This window comes from Camelus bactrianus, chromosome 1 (assembly GCF_048773025.1).
Source record: "Camelus bactrianus isolate YW-2024 breed Bactrian camel chromosome 1, ASM4877302v1, whole genome shotgun sequence".
NCBI lineage: Eukaryota > Metazoa > Chordata > Mammalia > Artiodactyla > Camelidae > Camelus > Camelus bactrianus.
The window spans coordinates 15,730,298-15,754,728 of record NC_133539.1 but is presented as its reverse complement, the minus strand read 5'-3'; the positions used below and the strand labels follow the sequence as shown (position 1 = coordinate 15,754,728).

Here is a 24,431-nt window from a genome sequence, read left to right as displayed (position 1 = left end):
TTTGTTTATACTGAAGTTCTGGAAAGTGGTGGAAATATAAGACTTGACAAATAATTCCCATTTTCAGCCTGAGGGTTCTAAATATAGTTGTAATTAAACAGAACATGGTTCATGCTGTCCAACATGCCAGGAATACAAAACTATTTTGAAAGGTCACTGTCCAACAAAGGGTCGGGCGTGGCAGAGAACATTTACTTGGTAACCTCCTCCCAGTTCAGAGTAATAAAGTTCACTGTAGGGTTCCCCACCGAGAGCTTTTACCAAGGGATACGATAACCTGGACTAAATTATGTTCTACTCATTTACATGGACGCCAGGCTGTAGGACTGTATAATAACTTGAGTGGTTATTCAGTTATCACAGGGTTAATTAATTAATGTGAGTAAAATCACTTTCTATTTCCATAGACGAAAGATTTTGAAAAGCACTCAGCATCACTCTGTGTTGTTTCCTGATCCTTTAAGTAACAGCTCTATTAGTGACTTTGAGAAGGAAATGAGAAGTAAGCAAACAAATTATGTTTGCAAAGTCCTAGTCTTTTTGCAGTAAAAAATGCCTCCACCATAAGGTTTATTATGTTTTTTGCATTATTCAGTTCCCAAAACAACACTTTTACTGAAAATGGATCAGCCAGTATAAATAATGCCACTAGAATAAAGTTTTTAAAAACACATTTCCATGCATGAAATAGAAACCTCAGATCCAAGAAGATACATCACATTAAAATATTTTGTATTTTCTAGTCTAATTTTATAAAAAATTTTTAAAATGTTTTAAGACTTGATTTTAACCACACATTTTGACTGAGCAAACATGTGTCCGGAATGTTCTCTACAGCATGCGTCACGTCTTCGCTTGTTTGATGTCTCCGTTGGACTGTCCTCTTTTGAGTCATGGGTTGAACAGGTGAAATGGGGAGATGTGAAGAATAAAAAATAATTCCCCCTATTTTTTCCTTATACCATAGTCTTCACATTCCTTATACTGTAGTCTTCACATTTTTTCCTTATACCATAGTCTTCACAACAATATCCTTAGTAAGTTGGGAAGATTCAAAACTGTGAATTCCTTTTGTAGTGAGTAAAAGTGACAGATTTCAGGGTGGAATTTAATGTAAATTTTCTAAGTGTTGATGTAACTAAATCAGGTTTTTTTCAGGATGCTCTGCATCCGCTCAGCCACATCTGCTGAGTGGCCATCATGAGCCAGTTCTGGTCTCGTGTGCTTGGGATTGAAAGGTGAACAAAATTGATAATTATCCTTGCCTCATGGAGCCAGTGTTCTAGAAAGAGGGGGTGGACGATAAATATAAACGTAACAATTAGGTGAACTAGGATGGTATCTTAGAAGATTAAGAGAAGAACTGGGCAAGAAAAGGAGAGGAAGGGCAACTGGGGTGCTGTGGGGAGGGCCACGTTACAATCTTCAGTGGGGTGATCAGGGAAGGCCTCATCCAGGAGGTGACCTTAGACAAAGACTTGGATTAAGTGAGGGACTTGGTGTTCTAGGCAAAGCCCAAAGATGAGGGGGTGCCCTGTGTGTTCACCGAACAGCCAGGAAAAAAGTGTGACTGGAGCCAGAGTGGGAAGAGAGAGAGCAAGGAAAAGAGACCAGAGAAATAAAAACAGGAGCCAATTCATACGTTGCCTTGTGGGCCTTGGTAAAAGATTTGTCTGATACTTTGGATAAAATGAGAAACCACTGTCTTTGACTCTACCTCTGGGGGAAATGGGGAGCCACTGAAAGATTTTGAGCAGAGGTGTGATTTGACACTGAATCATCTTAAATGGGTTCTGTCTGCTACTGTGTTTAGAATAGACCCCTGGGGGCCAGGAGTGGAGGCTGGGAGAGCCATTAGGATGTGATCCAGTAATGGAGGTGAGAGCTGATGGTGGCACCCATCAGAGAAGGAATGGTGCGAAGTCGTCAGATACTGAATATATTCTGCAGATGGAGCTGAGAAATTTTCCTGGTAGCTTGCATGTAGATGTGAGGGAAAGACAGAGAAGTCCAGGAGGATGTCAAGGTTTTTGGCCTGAGCTGTTGGAAGGCTGGAGACACCATCAGTTGAGACGGTAAAGGGTGAATGGAGGACTTGTGGTGGGGGATGATCAGAAGTACAACTTTAGACATGTTAAATCTGAGATATCATAGGCAGTGGGATCAGATGAATCTGAAATTCAGGAAAGAGGGTTGGAGTGGAGATATATAACTTTGGGAGGCATTTAGCCTATAAATAGTACTTAATAGCATGAGGTTAAATGCTGTAACCACAGAAGTAAGTGTAGATACAGGATAGAAGAAGACACAAGAGTGAGTCTTGAGACACTCTAACAAGGAGCTATTGGAGAAGAGAGAGGGCTGACAAACGAGGACAGAGGGAATGATCATTGTCACGTGCATCTGAAATTCTGAAATTTTCTCCCTCAAGCTAAAGATGATAGGGAAAAGGTTAAGAGAGGAAAGAAGTTATTAGGAAATTGATACACAGGGCAGACTGGATGTAGAAGGTACCATCTCCCTTTTTTATAGGGACTGAGAGAGAGCACATGAGTGTGGATAGGAAATTATCTTCCTAAGGATGTGTTAAATGTAGAACTTGACTCCTTTTTATAAGACAAATTGTATGTATATAGATTGACTTAGAAAATGCTATTGAAATCATCTAAGGCAAAACACAGCATTTTGGTTATGAAGTCATATGTCTTCAATATATTTATATGTGGAAATTCCAGGAGATTCTCAACAAATACTCATCGAACTCTTCATAGATCACCTTTGCTTTTTGTTGGTAATTTTAATATTATGTTAAAAAAATGTTTTCTTTGTGTAAAAAGGACACATCAAAACTTCCTTCAATTCTTTTTTCTCAAGACATACATACTTATTGAATCAGATGCCAGTTTATTCAGACATGTAACTTATACCTTATAATCATTTGTCAGAACTCACTGGCAGACAGACACAGTGGGTGCAAATTGTCTACTTCTCTTCACTGTGGTTGATGGGCAATTGTAGTCAATAAGACAACCACTGAAAATATGAACAGCTTCAAATGGTAGGTAGGTTTTATTATGTGGATCTAAGTAACCTCCACTGAAACTTAGAGCTTCAGTCTACATTAATTCAGAAATGCCCTACATCCTTGGAGGTTATTCCCATGAGAGTCTTTAATGTTTCTTCTGTCCCAGGAGCAGAACATAACTAACAAAAATGACCCTTCCTTGAGAAGAAGGAAGCAGTTTTGCTTACCAGGGTAGGAGGAGATGGCATTGATGTGGGTGGTCCTGATGACACCCACCCGGGTCCCACGGTTGTTTTTCATGCACATGCAGATGCATATGGCAATTCCAGCAATGACCCCCATGATGAATACGATTCCAAATACTATGCCAGCAATTGCTGTGCCCCTAAAAGGGAAAAGCAGAAGTATATTTATTGAAAAGGCTCTTAAGGATTCCTCAATCTTTCAAATACAGCTGCATGGCTATATAACACATGCCCCCTTCCAAATGTTCTTAAGGATAATGTTTAAAAAGACTCATGTTTTTAAGTTCTTGAAACATGTTCTGTAAATTAATCATTTCCTTTCCAGCATTTTCTCTGTTTCTCTTTCTTGAAGCCTACCCTGAAATAAACCTCTGAGCCTCCTGCATAACTTCTCTAATTTTTCTTATTTCTGTTTTCTTGAACTACTTTCTGGGGAATGTCACTGACCTTGTCTTCCCAAGTTGTACTGAACTTTTAAATTTCAGCTATCATGTTTTTAACTTCCAGATTCTCTATCTTATTGTCTATTGCACCCACTTTTTTATAGATTCCTTTTTTGCTTTTATGAATGCAACTTCTTCTATTAATCTCTGACAGTCTTCATGATATATATATACATATATATATATATGTATGTATGTATTTAACACTTTATCTACTATTTGTATTTCCTATGTTCTGTTCTGTTCCTCTGTTTATTGATTGTTTATTCTGATCTGTTTCATGTTTGACACTTTCCTTACATGTCTGGTGATCCCTGAAGCTATTCCTGTGTAAAAAGATACTATATAGTAATAGCTGGTTGGAAGTTCAGTGTGCAAAGCCAAAATTGGACAGGTGAACTCCACAGCAGAGGATTAATTGAGGTCAACTCCCACAGTCTTTTTCTTTTTCTTTTTCTTTTTTTTTCCCTTTGGAGCTGTTCATTTTACTCCTTAAAAGGATCCTCCAGTTTCACACTTGGGGAATATGAACTGGATTGCCAGTTTTCTGGAGTCTGGGGTTCTATCCATGAGGGTATGAACTTTCACACAATCCTCATGCTTTCAGCTGGGAGACTCAGTCTCATTCTGCTGTGACAGAGGAGGCTTTCAGGATAGGTCTTCAGTAGCAGTATCTTTGCGGTTTAAAAGCATGACTTCTAAAGCCAAACTGCCATGGTTCCAGCTGTAACTGGGTCAACTTGGGCACCTTGCTCAATGCCCCATTTTGCTTAGTGGTGAAATAAAGGTCAGCCTGGTGCTTATCTGACTCTTCTCCCAAATTTAATGTCATGAAATATCTATACTCTTGGATTCATCTGCCACATAAGTAAGTTCCTATTCTCAGTGCTATATAAACACCTGTCCTGGACTCTTCTAGGACAGGCCCATAATCTCTCATTCCAAACTCTTGGGACTAGACATGTCTCATAAGTCAGGAATTTTCAGATTTTCAAAAAGGATCGTAGTCCACACACCGTATACTGCATGGTACCCCACGGCCCGCATCCCGAGCACAACACACTTACATTTCTGCAGTAAAGTTGGGAATATTAACACTCGTGGATTACACAGAAACTATCAGAGAGTGCCAGTCTTGCCAACTGAATGATTTAAAACCTTTACTTTGCAGAATATTTTGAGGATTTCAGAACTGCAGATAAGGGACTGTGGACCTGTATTTATACCTTTCAGAAGAGATTTTCTCCTTATGACTTTACCCCATTCACTTAAAAAAGAAAAAAAAAGCATACCATTAGGCATTCCTATAGACTCCTTTAAAACATTTCCACATGCATTGTATCTTTTTTCATAAATTATGAAAGCAGGGAGGGAGGAGACATATTTGGATGGCCTGCTATTAGCAATTAAAGAATGGCAGAGTCTAGCAGTTTAATAAACAAGTATTTTTAAGAAACAAGATTTATCAAAGGAGATAACTTGAAATTTAAAAAAAACTAAAAGCAATCTGGAAACCTTCTTATTGTAACTTTCAGGTCTCCATAAGATGAAATTGAAGGGCTTAACTTATGTTCCAGAAATAATCAATGGCCCAATTATTCAGGCATAGAGTTTCCAAAGTATGTGTTATGAAAGCTGAGATATCAAATTGGGACATATTTATATTCATTAATTCCTTTTTAAATAGAGAAAAGTAGAAAATCAGTCACATTTTGTTTGCTTGTTGGCAGCTCCAGCAAAAGCGACTGTTCTTGAGGTCAGTAATGGGGTTGCAACTAATGTGTTAAATGAGTTTTTTGATAAAATCATGATTTTAGTGTCCTTGATCCTTTGATACCCATTAGCAATTGTAAATTGGTATATTAAGACATGGCAAGTATAGAATTTATAGCATTATTTAAAAATAAACAGTAAGCTTCCAATATATAAATGATTTGGTTTAGTCAACTGTTGGAAAGAGAAAAGCTATTCATTTGAGAAGTTTGACATCATAAAATCCTTGAAAAAATTTAGAGAATGTATTTTTTTTAAAAGAACGCCTTACAAAGTTTCTGTATTTTCCTTTTTCTAAACTTTTATTTTGAAATAATTATAGATTCACAGGAAGCTGTAAAAATGGTACAGAGAGGTCCTGTGTATCACCCAGTTTCCCCCATGGTTACATCTTAGGTTACTAAAGTACAACATTAAACTCAGGAAATTGGCCTTGGTATAAAGTACGTGTGGAGTTATGTGTCACTTTAACATGTGCATAGATTCATGCAACCACTATAGCAAGCAAGGTGCTATTACTTCACCACAAAATATTTCCCTCTTAGTCATAAGCACCACCCCCAGCCCACTGTCAATAACCCTGACACCATTCACCTGGTCTCCAGTTTTATAATTTTGTCATTTCAAGACTGTTACACGAATGGAGTCGTATAGCATTTGACTTTCTGAAATGATCTTTTTTCACTCAGCAGAAGCCCTGGGAAGCCATTCTGGCTTTTGTGTATAGCAGTACATTCCTTTTTTATTACTGTGTTGTATTTCACGGTATAGATATAACAAAGTTTGTTTCTTTCACCATTACTTATAGGACATTTTGGTTATTTCCAGCTTTGGGTGTTTCAAATAAGCTGCTATGAACAATCATGTACTAGTTTTTATATGGACATGAGTACTCATTTCTCTGGAATCAGAGTGCGCCTGCTAGGATATGTCAGCATTAAGTTCTATTTTAAAAGAAACTGCCAAAATGTTTTCCAAAGTGACTGCACTATTTTGCATTCCCACCAGCAGTGTATGAGAGATTCAGTTTCTACACATCCTTGCCAGCATTTGATATTGTCATTATTTTTCATTTTAGCTGTTTTACTAGGTGTGCAGTGATACTTCATTGTGATCCTAATTTACATTTCCCTTAGGCTAGTGAGGTTGAACATTTTTTCATGTTCCTATTTGCCATTCATATACCTTCTTCAGTGAAATGTCTCTTCATGTCTTTTATTCATGTTCTAATTGGATTCTTTGCTTTTTTACTGTTGAATTTTTGAGAGTTCTTTATAATTTCTAGGTATGAGACCTTTATGAGATAAGTAGTTTGTAAATATTTTCTCCCAGCCTGAGCTTGTCTTTTCATCCTCTTAAAAGAGTCTTTTGAAAGAGTAAATGTTTTTTATTTTAATGAAGTCCAACCTAGCATTTTTTTTTCTTAGAGATTGTGCTTCTGTTATGTCTAAGAACTCTTCACCAAGCCCCAGGTTCTGAAGATTTTCTCCTATGTTTCCTTCTAAAAGATTTATAGTTTTATATTTGACATTTAAACTTATGATCCATCTTGATTTAATCTTTTATATGGTGCCAGGTTTAGACTGAGGTTCATTTATTTTTCCCATGGATATGCAACTGCGCTAGCACCATTTATTGAAGACACTGTCCTTCTCCCATTGTATTGCTTTTGCACTTTTGTCAAAAATCAGCTCATGCTGTTTGGAATTATTTCTAGGTTCTGTATATTTTCCTGCTGTTGGATGGGGTGTTTTATAAATGTGGTTAGATTATCTTAGTTGATGACACTGTTCAGTTCTTATAGACCCATGTTGATTTTCTGTCTAGTTCCACTGATTGTTGGTGAAGGATGTTGAGATCTCCAATTATAATTTTGAATTTGTCTTTTTCTCCTTTTAGTTCTGTCAGTTTGGCTCCATATATTTTGCAGCTTTTCTGCTCTGTCTAGAATTCCCTCTTGGCCTTTGCAGATAGGCATTGGGGTGGGGCTGTGTGTGTGTGTGTGTGTGTGTGTGTGTGTGTATGTGTGTGTTTTCCTATGATGTTTGGCTGTAGTCAAATTAGTCAAATTGTTATTGTCTGAAAGCTTTCTCTTTTGCTAGGCTGTCTCTTTCTGGGTCCGGTGGCTGGAGAGACCAGACTTTAGCTGGGGTTTTTATTGTCTGCTCGACTGCTGTTTATGGGTTGTTAACTTTTTATCTACAAATCTGGGCGAAATGAGGCAAAAAGAAAACCCAGGGAGCTCATGTTTGTGTTGTTCTTCAGTCCACGAGGTTCCTAGCTGCTCTGCCTTCGTCTCTTCATCTTTCAGAGTTTTCTTTGTTTTATGTATAACACCTAGGATTTTAAAGTCTTACTTAGAGGGAGGAACAGGGAAAAGTACATCTACTCTGGAAAAATAAAATACTTCAATAAAAGGTATTATTTAAAATTGTGAAGTGATTTTAAAGCACAATATATAAACATTTTTATAAAAGAGATAAAAATGGGATAAATATCTTTAAACCCATAGCTTTAATATTACTTGGGTTTTTAGGGAGAAAACACTGTGTCATTGGTGTGTGTGTGTGTGTGTGTGTGTATATACATATACATATATATATGTGTATATATACATATATACACATATATATATCTATCTCCTATGATTCTGAACCTTTTCCTATGCATACTAAAAGTGCTCAGAAATCTTTAATACATACAAAAATTAAGCTAAACTTACCCACATTTATTAAACTATTATGGAACTATCACCCACAAAATTCTTTGTCTATAATGAAAGTATTTCCTAAAGGCACCTATCAATTCTTAAATCAAACCTGAAAGGGCATTTCTCTTGGGAGAAGAAAAGAACTATTAACTTCTTTTTGATGTTGTTAATTCTTTTTACTTAACTGCTGATTTCTTGGATTATAAAGCATAATTTGGGTAAATATATATGCAAAGACAAATTTCTGTTTTCAGGAGGCCACTGCAACACCTTTTATGGATTCTACAAAATTTCAGAAGTAATTACCTTTTCATGCTTTTAATAATTTCATGCGAACTTAGCATTAAACAAAAGCATTCAGTTTATTGGTTACATATAAGCATCACCAGGCCAAAAAAAAAAAAAAATCCATGGGTGTATAAGCAAATTGTTCTTTTTAACTATCCATTATAATTATTTATTATAGTGAATGACATTTTTTCAGTCAGTTTGGCCCAGGAGTAGGCAGACTATGGCCATGGGCCAAATGGGATCCATTAGTTGTTTCAGTAAATAAAGTTTTCTCGGCACAAAGCCAAACCCATTTATTGACCTGTTGCTTGACTGCTTTGGTGCTATCCTGTCAAAGTTGAGTCGCTGTGACAGAGACCACATGGCCCACAAAGGCTAAAATATTTACCATCTAACCCTTTATAGAAAAAGTATACTGATCTTTGATTTAATTCCCTTGTGAATAAATTAATGTTGCCTTTCCTTAGATGACTTTTTCTAAAACGTTATGTCACTAATGATACTGTAACAAAGTAAGTGGTAACACAGGCAGGACAATTTGTATTGAAAATCTAACCTTCAGTGGTATTTGGAAGCTCTTTTAATTCCATTAATCAGAAACTCACAAGAATTGCAAGTTCTGAATATTCTTTTTGATGACCCTCACTAAAATTTATTTACTTTAGTGCCTTTCTGATGCTATTTCAAAACAAAAATTACTCATGCTTTGTGGTATAATAAAAACAAGTATTTGGTCTTTGTCCCAGGATCCTGGCACACAGCTTTTAAAACCCTTAGAATCTCTGAAGAGATAAAAGTGTCTTTTGTATGCTAATGAGATGACTGGTGGTTGGGGCCTCCTAAAATAGCTTTACGATAAGGGTTGGTCTCCAGAAAGACCAAAGCAGAATTAGAAGGTTGGATTTGTAGTCCCACTTCTCCCTTCCGGACAAGGAGGCAGGGGCTGGAGATTGAGCTAATCACCAATGGTCAGTGATTTAATCAATCACGCCTACTCAGAAAACCTCCACAAAACGCCTGCATGATGAAGTTCAGAGAGCTTCCAGGTTGGTGAACCTGGTGCTGGAAGGGTGGAGTGACTGTAGAGGGCACAGAACCTCTGGAAGCTCCAGGCAACGTCCCTCATACCTTGCCCTGTTCATCTTTTCTACTTGGCTGTTCCTGAGTTGGTTCCTTATAATCAACTGGTAATAGCAAGTAAAGCTTTTTCCTGAATCCTGTGAGGTGCTCAAGTGATTACTCAAACCCAAAGGAAGAGGTTGTGGGGAATCCTTGAGTTCTGTAGCCAATTTGGATGGAAGTGTGGGTAACCTGGAGACTCAGTACTCGTGATTGGCATCTGAAATGAGGGCAGTCTTATGAGACTGAACCCTTAAAGCTGTGCAGTTAGCATCAGAATTACATTGAATTGTAGGACACCCAGTTGAACTGAAAACTGGTTGGTGTCAAGAGAAAAGACATCCCACTGCTTTCCTCTCCGTCCTCCAAAAATCTTTGTAGATACATGTATACTTATTTAACCCCATGGATGGTTATTGCCCGTTTGCTGAAAATTAAAAAAAATTGAACAAAACTATGGATTGAAAATTTATACCAAAATGAGAATTTATAATCGAGATATTAAATATATCTGTAGTGGCGCTAATATGCTATGAAACTGTGGTTTATAACAAGGCTGAGAGATAATGTATTTCATTCCATAAATAGCTTTTCATAACTAAAAAAAGATTCTGATAATGCTGCATATGTTCCAATAATATTTACAACACATTTTAAAGACTCAATACTGCTACACAGCAACTTAAAAATACAGATATCTTGACATGGTTTTACTGCTAAGTGATGTTTAAGGTAAATAATAAATATGAAAAGAATGCCAGTATCTTATTTCCTTTCTTCTCTGACATGACCAATTTACAAATGCATTTTATAAAACAGCATGATATGAAGGACTTATGACTATTTTATGCAGTAATTTAATAACATTATTTACTATTAAATAAAAATTAAAGGCCATAGAGATATTTGATGCCCATGTAAGATTCAGACAGAATTACAGAATATTTCCCTTAGGAGAAGTTTTTCAAGTGGATTTAAGAGGTTTTAAAAAGTACATTAAGTGAGAGGTAAAAATTTTAGAAGAGAGAGTTTTCTGGAAAATAATGACTACAATTTCAAAAGAATAAACGAACTGAGTTCATTTCCTATTATAATGAAAAATAAATCATAAATGCAGCAAAAGCACTTTATCTTTCTATTAAAGAAGGAAACATTACATAATCCTGTTTATTTCTAATAATCCATAAGTGATGTATTAAAGCAATGAAAAAAATATTCCAACTGGAGGGCTGAAAAGTAAAAAGCACATATGAGAAGAACAGAACTTGGCAAAATGCTTCTTCAGACTATTTCATTTGCTCAGTAATTGTTCTTTTGGCCAATGCTTTAAAATATGGGAATACAATATTTTCATGTTCAAAGTCTTCAAAAGCAATATTTTATTCTAAACCAATTGGCCATTTATAAGGTACATAACTTTAGCAAAACTCTGACTTACTTAATTTAAAAATGATGCATTTTCCTCCCCGTGGCTTCAATAAATCAGTAGAGAAGGTTAAGCATTGAAAAGCAAGCTTACTGGAGTACAGTTTTCAATATGAAGAATATTTAGTTCTGTCACTTCCATTAATACTAATTAAACCCCAGAACTAAATATATTTATAACTATAACTATATCTATGTATGTATCTAAATCTATATCTACCTCTGCTTGACTTAATCTTACTCCTCAGTATAACTCCGTGGCCAAAATTAGACCACTGTGTAAACAAAAAGGAATCTTTAATGTGGAAATAGTAGTTTTAAGGAGCATACGGGTACTCTGAGACCCCTGTGAAAACGTTTCCAGAAAAAGCACACCAGCACCAAGAAAGCATAAGACTGCATTCAACTTCTATTGAATTGAGGTCATTCATCTTCCATCTTATATGGAGTTAAATTTTTATGATTCAGTGAGAGACTTTCAAGAAATCTCTCCATTGCCCAGATGTCAAAGAGATATACAAAATGAAAATAAAAAATGGTCTTGAATGTGTTGTGAGTGGCAGGGAGACCTGCACAATAACTCTTTATCACTGGAGTTCAATAGTAAATGATTTGATTGATGAATAAAGGAAGAATAATTTAAACCCAAAAGTACCCTTTGAGAACTGGTTTGCATTTATCTCCACTGATCAAATTTCCTGAACAAGTGCCCAGTTCCTATGTTAGATTTGTGAAGTGAGTTCAAAGATCAAATGCATATAATAAATTAATAGTAATATTAATAATAGCAATTAAATGTTTTTTTCCAGATACATATATATATGATTATATATGAATATAATTAGTTTCTATTTAGGAAAACAGGAATCTGAGTGAAGATTCTCTGAACTAGTGACATGTTCTGTATACTGTGTGGATTCAAACGTTGTGATAGGATTAGTTGCCAGTACAGCCTTGAAATAGCACAGCATTGCATATTTTAAGTCAAAATCTAAATGCAGTCATTCATGGTTACAGAAGTTTCCAGAGCCTTTTTGTGCAACATGCATGAATGTGATTCATGCCATTGTTTATTTAACAGCGATATTTGAAACAGCAGTATTGACCCACACTTAAATCAGTTTAATTTTCCAGTCATGCCCTTGAGATGTTTGATTTATTCCCCAGTCATTATGCTTGGAATTCTAAACAGCTATCACTAGACAGCAAGTCATTAATTCATTCGTGAAAAATATATTGATTATCTACCATGTGCTAGGCACTATTCTGGGTTCTGGGATACAAGTGTGAGTGATACATGGTATCTGCCTGTGAGGACTTTAGAGCAATGTATGGGATAGTAAACAAAAAGAGAGATTTTGAAGGTCAACTATCTCCAGGCATAGAAGACTAAGGCAAGAAAACAGTGAAAGAATTTGATCATATTCAGCAAAAGAGAACATTAAAATATATATATATATATATATATATATATATGAATGTGATAAACTAAAGAGAATAATAATGATTTCTTAATACTTCCTAGTTGCAAATAACAACTACGCAATTTATACTACAGTAATGAGAGCTGCCAGCCCAGACAAGTACATGACTAGGATCAGAAACCTGGGTTAAAAGAAGAGGGGATTTTACCTATGCTGTGAAAGATGATTTTTTAACTGAAATTTTGAATAATTGCACTTAAAAAATAAAATGAAAGCATTATATTTTATTTAATGATCAAAAAAATTTTTAAAACATTTTTTGCAGTTTTTTAAACAATTTATTAATTTATTACATTACATTCACATCACAGAAGCATCCAATAATGCCACCTGAGGCAAAAGTCTCTCAGTATTTCCATTATAAATTCTATTTACAAGAATTTATAACTTGGTAAAATTCATCCTAAGAAAGCTTGGCAAATAAAGCTTTGAACTGGAATTGGTATTTCTTTCTCTACTTTTCCTTCCCCTACTTTATTTATTTTATAACTATCAGTATTCATATTATGTTTTAAGACACTAAAATGACTGATTTTTTTTCACCTCTCCAATCTTCTTTAAAAAAAGAGTTCAAGTTGTAGTCATTTTCACAAATGAAGATATTTATAAACCATGAGGTGGAGAGGCCATCCTTAGGGAAGCTCCGTACTTTATGTGTTACTAGGAAATTAATCTGTCTTGGATCAATTAAGTCTCTCCAATAAACTGTCATCCTCTTCTACGTCACAGTGTACCCCACTACCTCAGCTCCATTTTCATTGTGATCAACCAAATCAGATTTCCCAAATTCTTTGATGGCAGGTAAGGGTGAAAGAATTTTCCTATCTACTTGCTGGGTCTCCGGTTTTCGGCTTAACGTTTTTCCTTCCTGAAGTCACAAGCATCAGGAGAATAATTGGATATCTTTTTGACCCTGAGGATGCTTTTGTGAAATAGAATCCAAACCAATTGTTTTGCAGGGTGAGAAAACCAAATCCATGAGAGGCTAAAATAAAGATCTAGTTTCATGGCAAAGAATAGAGCTCAGTGGTCCCAATTTTCACCCCAGAGCTGTTTATATTGCAGTGGGCCTCCCTGCTCACATTCCCTCATCCACTCACCAGACGTTAATGGAGTCTCTTCACTGTGCCAGGGACTTTAATAAGCACCAGACATCTGAAGATGAATAAAGTCTCATTGGGAAGCAGACGAGAGAAAGGATTCCTGGGATGTTTGGGAAATTGAAGCTCTGAGAGCTGACGACTGATTGAACTGGGTGGTCAATGAGAGGCAAGAGTGTGGAATGTCTTCCATGTGGGTGATTGCTCCTTGCTGCACAATACACAGTTCATAAAAATGTCCCGAAATGAAGACTATATGAGACATGTAATCATAAACTAAATTTAAGTAGATACAGCCACTGCACACAGGTTTTCTTGCTTTTTGCCTTCTGAACCTAAAAATGTCCCAATTACTTCTAGATATCATGCTCTCATTTATAATGCTTTGGCCCAGTTCACCTTTTTCAAGTAACCTTTTCTGAAACTTCACACTGAGCTAATTACCTTAAGTTGCTTATGACGATTACCTTAGACAGAACTTCTTTTTCCTTTCTGTACCTTTTAATCATATTTTAGGTAGAGAAAAAAAATCACAAGCCAGTTTTTTTTTAAAACACTGACTATAAGGATTTCTATTGAAAGTCCATTTGTTGAGATTTAAGTCCTAACAGCATGGAAGATGTAAGAGATTGAATCTGATTATGAAAATTCAGAGCCCTTAGAGTACTGTGCTTTCCTTTCCATAGACTCCAGCCTGGAGAGTTTCAAATAGATATGGAGACTTACATAGTTATTGATTTGGCAGAATTGCAGCCTCCTTTTCAGGCATAGACATTTGAAAATTTAATAGGAATAGAGTGCATGTTGGAGGTTGTAAACCTTTCCAGATTAACTGCTGAAGCAGGTAACAGACCTCGATGGTGTAATGGACACCTGGCAATGAGCCCACGTGCTGCTAAACCCAGTATTTTCACATGTGGTTCTGCCATCTGCTAGAATACACATGACAAGCTGGCCAGTCCACCCAAACAACTGTGATCCTCTTCCTGGACCCTAGCAAGTCCCCGTCCTCTGCCCAGACAAGCCTGCAACTGATCACCATCTGCTAAGGAGGTCTCTGTTCTGACATTTATTGTCTGCACACAGCTCTCCCAGCCTACGGCTGCCCAGACCCAAGATCGGCTGTCTGATCTCACCTCTCAGAAAGTCTTGCTCACAGTCTTACCTGTGCCAGCCTAGTGTGGTTGATCAGAACTGTCACACTTTGGCTTTCTCATAGGGTCTAGCCTCATATTCATTATAATGATTCTTAAAGTCATTCACAAGCGATACATCCTCATCCCTGCATCAATATCATTTCCTCTCACTGTAGGTGGCTGCCTCTGCGTAACTCCAAGCAGTTTCTGAGTTTTATGCCTTGTAATGATCCATGAGTGGAAAACTGGTTTCAACCATGCCTCATTCAGTAGATACAATTCCAGACAAGGAATCTGATTTCTCAGCTGGAGTTGGGGACCCTTCCATAGAACAGTCCACTTGGCCAAGGCCAAGAATGCCACGATTGGCCCAGCTTGGGTCAAATGCCTGTCCCCAGACCTGTTCTATGTAACCAATGGGGAAACGCTTGGGGGAAATAGAGGTGATCAATTCAGGAGCAGAGGCAAGGCTTTGGCAAATAGTGACACAGACATTCACACACACTATAACTTTGTATAATTGACATTATTAGGATTCCAAGCCCAAGTCTGAGTTGATGTCTGTAAGCTAGAATTATAAAGAATGAACAGCAGGTAGACACAAATGCCCCTGAAACTCAGTTCTGTTCATCCTTCAGTATCAGTGGTACCAAAAAGTCAGAAAGGTAACTCTAGACAAGTATGGAGGTGTGAGACTTTGAGGATTTCTAGTGGCCATCTGTTTTGAAAGACCTCATTTCAAAAAAAAAAAATCATTTAATCTCAAGATTGGAGAGAATCTTAAATTACATAATATCAAACATGTAAAGATACTGGGTCGCATTTAAGGGACCATGACAGTTGAGAGCTGCTGGAAGATAAAAGAGAAAAGTAAGGCTGGAGAATAAGCAGGGGTTTGGGGGGGTTCATTAGGAGGGTCTTCAATAATACTGTAAAGAACTTGGCCTTTTTATTGGAGTTTACGAAAAAAATAAAAGCTATAAGCATGGATCAATCTAAGAGTAATGTGAAGAGTGGATTTGATGGGTACCAGGCTATACTCAGGTGGTCCTATCAAAAGACCATTGTAATCATCTGGACAAAACATGGTGAAAAACTCAGCATGACAATGAAGTGGGGCAGGGAAGAAGGTGGGAGAGAGGGAGTTCAGAAACACAGCACATAGAACATGGAGGGTCAAGTTAGCAGTGCCTTAAGGTCATCAAATTCAAACTCCTAAAGGACCATTATAACTCTGTGGTATCCTCAGTTACCCAGAGCTTTTGGACACTCCCTGTACTTGAAAGTCACGAAGTCTGGTGGCAACTGATTCCATTATTAATTCCCTGTAAGTGTGACACTTCCATAGATCTAGTTCACCAGATCTCTTATCTTTCTCAAAGAAAGGACCTCTGCAGAGGGAAAGCTCTGATCTTTCATAGGAAAGAAGGGAAATATTAGGCACAGAAGGTGTCACAGAGCAGGAGATAAACTCTGGTCACCCTCATTGCCTACTGGTCTGATTTCAACCAAGTGTGCTTTCCAAAGGAGAACATGTTTATAAAAAGCATATGTACTCTTTAATATTGTATTACATAAACTTTTAGCATAATGGGCATGCACAGATAAGAGGTTTGTTTTATTTGTATAATCAATGAACTCTTAATTGCCCTTCTCTGAAACGAATGTTCTTAAACCTGTGTAAAACATAAATTAAAAATAATAGTTTTTGAGTTATTCTTAGATTGCTTCATGCAGTCTGATCTTTTGATCCAAGACTTTGTGCAGTTAGAATCTAATTGGATCAGTTGATGCCCGAGGTCCCCTCCAGCTCCCCAGTACCACAACTAATGAGCAGAAATTCCACTTTAATAGTAAGCTGCTGCAGGTCAAGAAAGGAAAGCAAGGCAGAGGTGGAAATCTCAGCCTAATGAACATTGAAGAAAGATTAGAAGAGAGTTAAAATTCAGTGTGATAATTAATTACAGTCCAGGAAGAACAAAAATCTATGAATATTGGCTAATTGTAATTTTAGCTACATTTATTCACACAAATCTATCCCGCTACATTACCTCCAATTCTGAGGTGAAAGAGAGTATCTCTTTTCCATAATTCTTATCTCACTTATTGTCAATTTAAGCAACAATCTCAAGTCTGTGGAGATGTAATAATTATCAAAGTGGTAGTCAATATTTTATGTAAGTAATTATAACTGCATGTACTCATGCATATTATCAAGCCAGCTCTTTATTAATTATTTCTACTTTGGAAAGACATAGTTTTGTTTCAAAGATCTTGGCCAAAATGACTAACCCATGACACAATAGTTGGTGTGGAAGATAACTTACATGATTTTTTTTTTTAGAGAAAGTATAAAAGATTGAAAAATCAGACAAATTCTGTGCAATTTTAGGAGCAGCTATTATAATGTGCTTCAATGTTTCACTGTGTTCTTTGAAATTCTAATGGGCCAAGAGGATACTCACTTTTATAGCCAAGCAACACACAGGGAGAGAATTATGCCTGGTTTGAACCATCAGGGTGGTATGACACCACAGTTTTGGTTTTTTTTTTTATGTCTCAGAAGCTAAATTAATTTCATCCTGTTCCGTCTAATATCACAGTCAAAATGGAGGAGGAGTGGCCTGAGAAATGACAGGTCTCTCATGGGGAGAAGACAATTCGCCAGTATAAGCTGTGTCATCTGGTGGGATGAGGTAAACTGTAGTTATTGAAGTTACTTCTACTGCCTGTGTGGACAGGCAGAGTAGCCAACTACGGAGTGAGTCATCATCAGAGAGTAAAGATTCTTCTGCTCAAATTATTGAGATTGGGCAGAGAGGTAGATCCAACAAGAATAAACATAGCAACAGGGAATGAAGGGGGCCATAATCTTTAGTCCCACGGATCCACCTAAGACAGGAGAGTGCTGGCACCAGGCTGCTGCAGAGACAGTGAGAGCTACTGCTTCTCGACATTTCCCAGCTTTCCATGCTTCTGGGAGCGGAGGGGCTGTGTGACTGCCCACAACAGAATATTAAAGGAGGGATGCGTCATTTGCTGTCAAGATCAGTTAAGAGTCCATGTTTCTTCAGCTCGGTTCACTACCCCAGCCTGTCTGTGTGACAGGAAGCAAAGGATTCTGGGATGGTGAGCAATGGATTCTGGGATGGTGAGCAAAGGATTCTGGGATGGTGAACCCACAATATGGAAGAAGGCTAAATCCCTGAGTCATGGCTGGCAAGAGAGCCACACAGGTGAGCTGCTGATGTGCCCAAGAAATAAAATAGAATTGGATGAAGCCGCTGAGATTTCAGGGTTTGTCTGTTTCTGCAGGATAACCTAATGATCCCAACCAAAGCATCTGTTTTGTGATTCAGAGCACAGGGTGTGGAGTCAGCATACCAATGTGTAAATCTAGTTTCTGCCAGTAATGAGCTCTGTGAGTAGATGTCTCCACCCTTCAGTTTTAGGGGCAATATATATGTATATTAAAAATTGAAGTATAGTTGATTTACAATGTTGCATTAGTTTCTGGTGTACAGCATACTGATTCAGTTATACATGTACTTTATCATATAGGTTATTACAAGATATTAAATATAGTTCCCTGTGCTAAACAGTAGGACCTTGTTGTTTGTCTATTTTATATATATAGTAGTTAGCATCTGCAAATCCCAAACTCCTAATTTATCCCTCCCCCTTCCCCCTGCCTTCCCTGCTGTTAACAATAAGTTTGTTTTCTTTGTCTGTGAGTCTGTTTCTGTTTTGTAACTAAGTTCATTTGTGCCATTTTTTAAAATTCCACATGTAATTGATATCATATGATATTTGTCTCTTTAAGTCCATCCATGTTTTACAAATGTGATTATTTCATTCTTTTTTATGGCTGAGTAATATTCGTGTGTGTGTGTGTGTGTGTGTGTGTGTGTGTGTGTGTGTGTGTGTGTACACACATACACCACATCTTCTTTATCCAATCATCTGTCAATGGACATTTAAGTTGCTTCCGTGTCTTGACTATGGTAAATAATGCTGCTATGAACACTGGGGTGTGTGTATGTTTTTGAATTAGAGTTTCCTCTGGATATATGCCCAGAAGTGGGACTGCTGGTAAGTTTATTTTCAGTTTTTAAAAGGAATCTCCATACTGTTTTCCATAGTGGTTGCAGATATTATTATATTTTTAAAATTACCATGGTGGTGCTAATATAGAGCTAGACTTAGGAGTAACAAAGAGATCTAAAGTTGCTTAGAAGTTTTCTGTCTCAGTTGAAGTTGGTTCAAGAGATGAAGAATGGTGCTCAGGAAAAAGAAACATCAAGTGGACTCAGACATATGGAACTGGCAAAAAAAAAAGTGATTTTAGCAGCAATTTCTCAACAAAAAAAGAGTGATTTAAGTCAAAACATTTCTGATTACAGAAATTACATGGAATATATATTATTATGAATATTACTGTTATTTTCTTTTCAGTCCTCATTCTATTTCATATTCTCAGTCTACTAAATGCATTTAAAATATGAGAAGAGATCATGGGTGTACACAATGAATATTTAACATAAAAAATATTTCTGATTGGTAATATACAAAACTAGTAAAACATTAACAAAATGTTACAGAAATACAGAAACTGAAAAATTGTTTGAAATTTTTTCTGCTCATAGATATTCCTTAAAAGATATATTTGACTTTATGAACAAAATAGGCAGATCAGTGCTTCCAAAGTGGGGAGAAAATTTAGTCCAGCAGCCTAGAAATTACCAGTTGACTCAGACCCATTATGCATCCAATGCTCTGTTCTATTACTGACTTACCCACATTCAGCAAGAAAGATCAATTTCCTACCAGATGTGAGTGAATCTTAATGGAAAGGTGTACCTTAATTCCCTTTAGTCATTTATAACTGTCCCTCAAATTTCTCCTAACCATTTTTGGACCATTAAGGTCCAGTGGAATGACAAACTTGAAAATATCTGTTGTTAAGGAAAGGAATTTATTGGACACTAACATATTAATTACTTAGTTTTGATTATGTTGAAAGGTTACTTAAGAGTACTCAATTTAATTACATTAACTAAGCTGCACTGAGACCAAGGCTTTTTATTTTTCTTCTTTACTTGAAATCAAAGTCAACAGCTTTAATAATTTTGACTGGTCCTCAAAATATTCTCACATTTGCTCAGATTTATTTTACAAATGAGCCCTTTCCCACCAATGTACCCTCATCAGGAAATCAAAAAAAAAAAAAAAAATTCCAGGGATCAACACCAATAACTTATTTTATGTAAACAGTTTGGGATTATACCAATCAATCCACCAGTTCATGATTTCAAAGATTATTTCATCAATCTTGTATCACTCAAGTCAAACAACATAAAATAGACCTTTTAACAAGAATTGGACTTGATTCTATAAAAAAGACAAGGTCATTTTTTAAAGCAAATCAGCCAGCAAGAGGGCTATGAGAAGCATGCTGACAAAGAAAAATGAACCTTTTGGCTCTGTTTCATAAATCTTGACCTTTATTTTTTCTTTCTGCTACTAGTTTGCTTCTCATATTATTTCCTGAGGGAAATTCTAGCATCACCTGGGGCTAAGAAATAATCTGATCTACTACTTTAAGTTCAAGTTACTAGATTGCTATGGATTCAGTGAAGTAGGGCTCAAAGACACACGACCAGCCTGAAAGAGTGTCATACATACTGCCTCCGACAACCATACTGTGATCATGTGAAACTAACTGCTTTTGGAGGAATCAATCAATTTAAGACCAAGGACCTTAAATGTTATGTTTCAAAATGCCTAAGAAACACATTCTTTTCCACACTGAAAGACAAGCAAAACATGGGACTTTCAGGACACCCATGTGTAAATATTGATTTTACACCCTCTACTGAATTAAAGTGTCTGAATTGGGTCTCAATATATTTTCATTTGGTTTTAAACTCCAAGCAGCTAAATTTGACATCAGCTTTAAAGGATTTCCATCTTTCACATTTGATAGATTCTTGAAAAAAGAGTGAGGAACATCTCTCTTCATATATTCATCAGCTATGGATGAAGTACCTAGGCAGGTGTTTGTCTGGGAGCCATGGCCACCACACTCATCCAGAAAGCATCTGCTTTGACCTCTACCAAGGGAGAAAGACACTTAGATGACAAGATATTTAGGGATATTAAGGAAATGGCAAATAAAATGATATTTAGAAGGTGAATTAGTCGAGAAAGAAAAGAAAGAAGAGTCAGGAAGAGGAAACAGTCTGTGGGAATTTGGGAGAGAGTAGGGCATAGTTTAAGACAAAAAAAAAAAATCAGTAGAGCATGTACTTTATACAGCTTTGATGGTAGGAAGGGGTTTGACTAATGGTTGCAGATGGGTTTGGAGAGCTAAACACTGATGAGGTCCTGAAGGGCCTTGAAAACCATGGTAAAAGCAGGGAGGTTGGTGGCAGGAAGACAGGTGTCTTTCAGAAGGATGTCAGTAGAATGACAAAGAGATTGCCTGAGACAAGGGATACCAGATGGGAGGCGGGAAGAGGCATTGGCAAGTATAGTGGGTTGAGTGGTGGTCCTCCGAAAGATATGTCCATGTTCTAATTCCCAGAACTTGTGAACATTACCTTATTTGGAAAAGGTCTTTGAAGATATAATTAACTAAAGGATCTTGAGATCAAGAGATCATCCTGGATTATCTGGGTGGACTCAAACTCCAGTAACAAGTATACTTATAAGGGACACACTGGGGAGATCAGACAGACAGAAGAGAAGATGACAATGTGACCACAGAGGCAGAAGTTTGAGCACAAGCCAAGGAATGTCTACAAACACTAGACACTGCACAAGGGGAGAAACAATTCTCCTCTGGAGCCATCAGAGGGAACACAGCCCTGCTAACACCTGATTTTGGATTCCCAGCCCCTAGAACTATGGGAACAAATTTCTGTTGTTTTAAGCTACAGTTTTTGGTAATGTGTTACCGCAGTCACAGGAAACAAATACAGCAAAGCAACAGAAAGACACTGGAGGAGGGAGAGAACACAGTGCATTTGGGAAGCTGAAAAAGTCCGGTAGAGTAGGATCTAAGGGCATTCATGACTGAGACCGGAAATGGGGTTGGGCAGAGAGGCAGGAGGTTATATTAGTGAAAAGCTGCTGGGTCTGAGCTCACATGGAATAACAAAGTAGCAGTGAATGGATCAGAGGGGCTGAAGGAGAAAAATTATGGTCTTGAGCAATTTGATGGAAAATTGGAAAGGGAGGGAAAAAATTAATAAAATGCAATATTTTCTGGCCAGAGGAGGGGGTATGGCAGTGCAGGGAAGGAGGGTAATAAGGCTGGGTCTGGGAATTTATACCCCACATACCAGAGAATTTATACCCCAAATAGCAAAATACACGACAGTGCCTTAGTCAGCTCGGTGTGCTACAAGAAATACAATAGACTGGGTGACTTAAACAACAGATATTTATTTTCTCACAATTCTGAAGGCTGGGGTGTCCAAAATCAAGGTGACCTCTTCCTGTCTTATAGACGACTGCCTTCTCACTGTATCCTCACATGGCAGAGAGAGGAAGCTCCAGTGTCTCTTCCTCTTCTTAGAAGGGCACTAATCCTACTATGGGGTCTCCACCCTCATGACCTCAACCAAACCTAATTGCCTCCCCAAAGACCCACTTCCAAATACCATTACATTGGAGATTGAGTCTTACATATGAATTTGGGGGGCAGGGAACACAAACATTCAGTCCAGAACAGGCAAGGAATCTATCTATGGACCAGATGTGGGCTATGTGGGATGAAAAAAAATTCTCCAAAACAAAACAACAACAACAACAAAATCAGCTGGGAGCTGTCCTAGGTGCTGAGAGAGCCACCTGGGGGCAACGGGACTGCAGCAGGGGACTGCTGAGTCTGTGCGTGGAGTGGATGATGGAAGCCCAGGAGGTAGCACGGGGGAAGGGACAGTGGCCACCCAAAATAGATGCCAGCAAGCCAATCGGGCCAGCAGGGGAGAAGCTCTGAGTCCTAGGGGCAGCTGTCAGAGGGACCCAGCAGAAGACAGGAATCCAGTTAAGTATCAGGAGTTGAGTCAGAAATTTCCTTTTCTCTCTCCCCTTTGAGGCTCTCACACTGGTGGGGTGCACTGGGAGGGGGGGTACTGCTGGGTGGGAAACGGGTGGGAAAAGAGAGCACTTGGCCACATCCCTCTCCCTGAAGACAGGTGACCCCACCAACTACTGTTCTCAGCTACAAGATGGGGAGAAGTCTGACATAAAGTCTGAAATGTTTACTGATATCTCAGATTAGACATTTGAAGTTTCCAAATGAGAGTGTTTTGAGGCTTAGAAGATTTAAGGACTAAAGGTGAGCAGAAAAGCCATAGATGTACCAAATTTTCAGCCATCCAAGGGGAAAAGCTTCCCATAAAATTGTAGTGGGATTGAGTTATGTTTTGCTTATCTATGGAGCATCATGCTTGTTCAATGTACTGCTTGAATGTCTATTCCTAGAAGATGATGGATGTTTCTTCTAAGAAATCCTAGTAATCAAATTTTCCCTTAGAACCAAATCACTAAGGTGGCAACGCCCTGTTCTGAACAGATGTTACTCCAATTTCCTAGTGCTAAGGTTAGGATGCACAAATCATGGTGTGACTTTTTAAAAAAAATTTTTTATCACTTCTTATTAATTCTCAGAGAAAGCTTTACACAGGAGTTTCTGAAGTATCCCATCCAGTTCCATCTTTCCCTCGTCAAGAGAGAGGTCTGTAACAAGATAAAATACGAACGAGCCAGGATGGAGAGCTGAGACTGAAAAAGCGTTTCCACTCTGTTCACACGATCTCTCTCTTTCCCCTTGCTTCACCACTTACTTAGTCCTTTATCCTCATTTTCTTCATCTGGACAGTGGAGATAAAGGGTCCCAATTTCATTTTGTCATCGCAATAGGAAGAGTCCTACAGCTAGACTGAATGAAAATCTGACCAGTAATGACCACTTATGTTCCTCTCTGAAGTGTTGTAAGAATTAATGATGGTGAGGAAAATATATTGAAGATGAAGAGCTCACCCTGAGAGAATGCTGATGAATATTATTAAAAGTGTCAACGGATAAGTATATTTTAATGAAAGTGGAAAAAAAGATACTGCAGATGATCTTGGCTTGCTTGCCAGAGTATCTCAGTGCCTTAGGGCAGAAAGGATTATGCATAATATTTGAGTAGAAAAATAAAAGCAATAACAAAACCTGACAATCCAAGACCATAAACCCATTAATAGTGAAATAGTCTTTGCATCCTAAAAAATCCAACTAAATTTTTAAAATACAGCACTGATTTATACATCCAGGATGTAATGAAATCAAACAATATGTCTTGGGAATTTAGAATAGTCTATGTAGGGAAGCAAAGGACTAAAGACAGAAATGTTCAGAAATAAAACTAAAGCGAAGAGAACAAAGATACTTCCCTCCCCAATTCAAAATGCAGCATGGGCAGAATTCATTCACTATGTATAAATTTGAGAACCACTTTTATTTTGATCTTGCAAAAAGAGATGAAACAGAGATATGAATGTGGCTTGCTTTGGAGGCTATTCAGGGAACAGATGAAAATGCAGGGCAAGTTTGACAAGAAGAGTAAGTTACACTTGTAAAAGCAAGAAGAGAAGAACAAGTTATTTATGAATTTAAACATTTTT

General features: G+C 37.5%; 2 protein-coding genes across 3 annotated transcripts in view; one reads left to right on the top strand and one right to left on the bottom strand.

Annotated features, from left to right (window-relative positions):
* The window catches only part of CYYR1 (cysteine and tyrosine rich 1), a 98,751-nt gene that overhangs the window by 12,064 nt on the left and 62,256 nt on the right, over positions 1–24,431 (bottom strand). The window contains 1 exon segment of the mRNA XM_045517851.2: positions 3,253–3,410. Coding sequence (XP_045373807.2) covers positions 3,253–3,410 — 158 coding nt within the window.
* The window catches only part of LOC105070277 (uncharacterized), a 246,329-nt gene that overhangs the window by 217,814 nt on the left and 4,084 nt on the right, over positions 1–24,431 (top strand). The gene's annotated exons all lie outside the window — the stretch shown is intronic.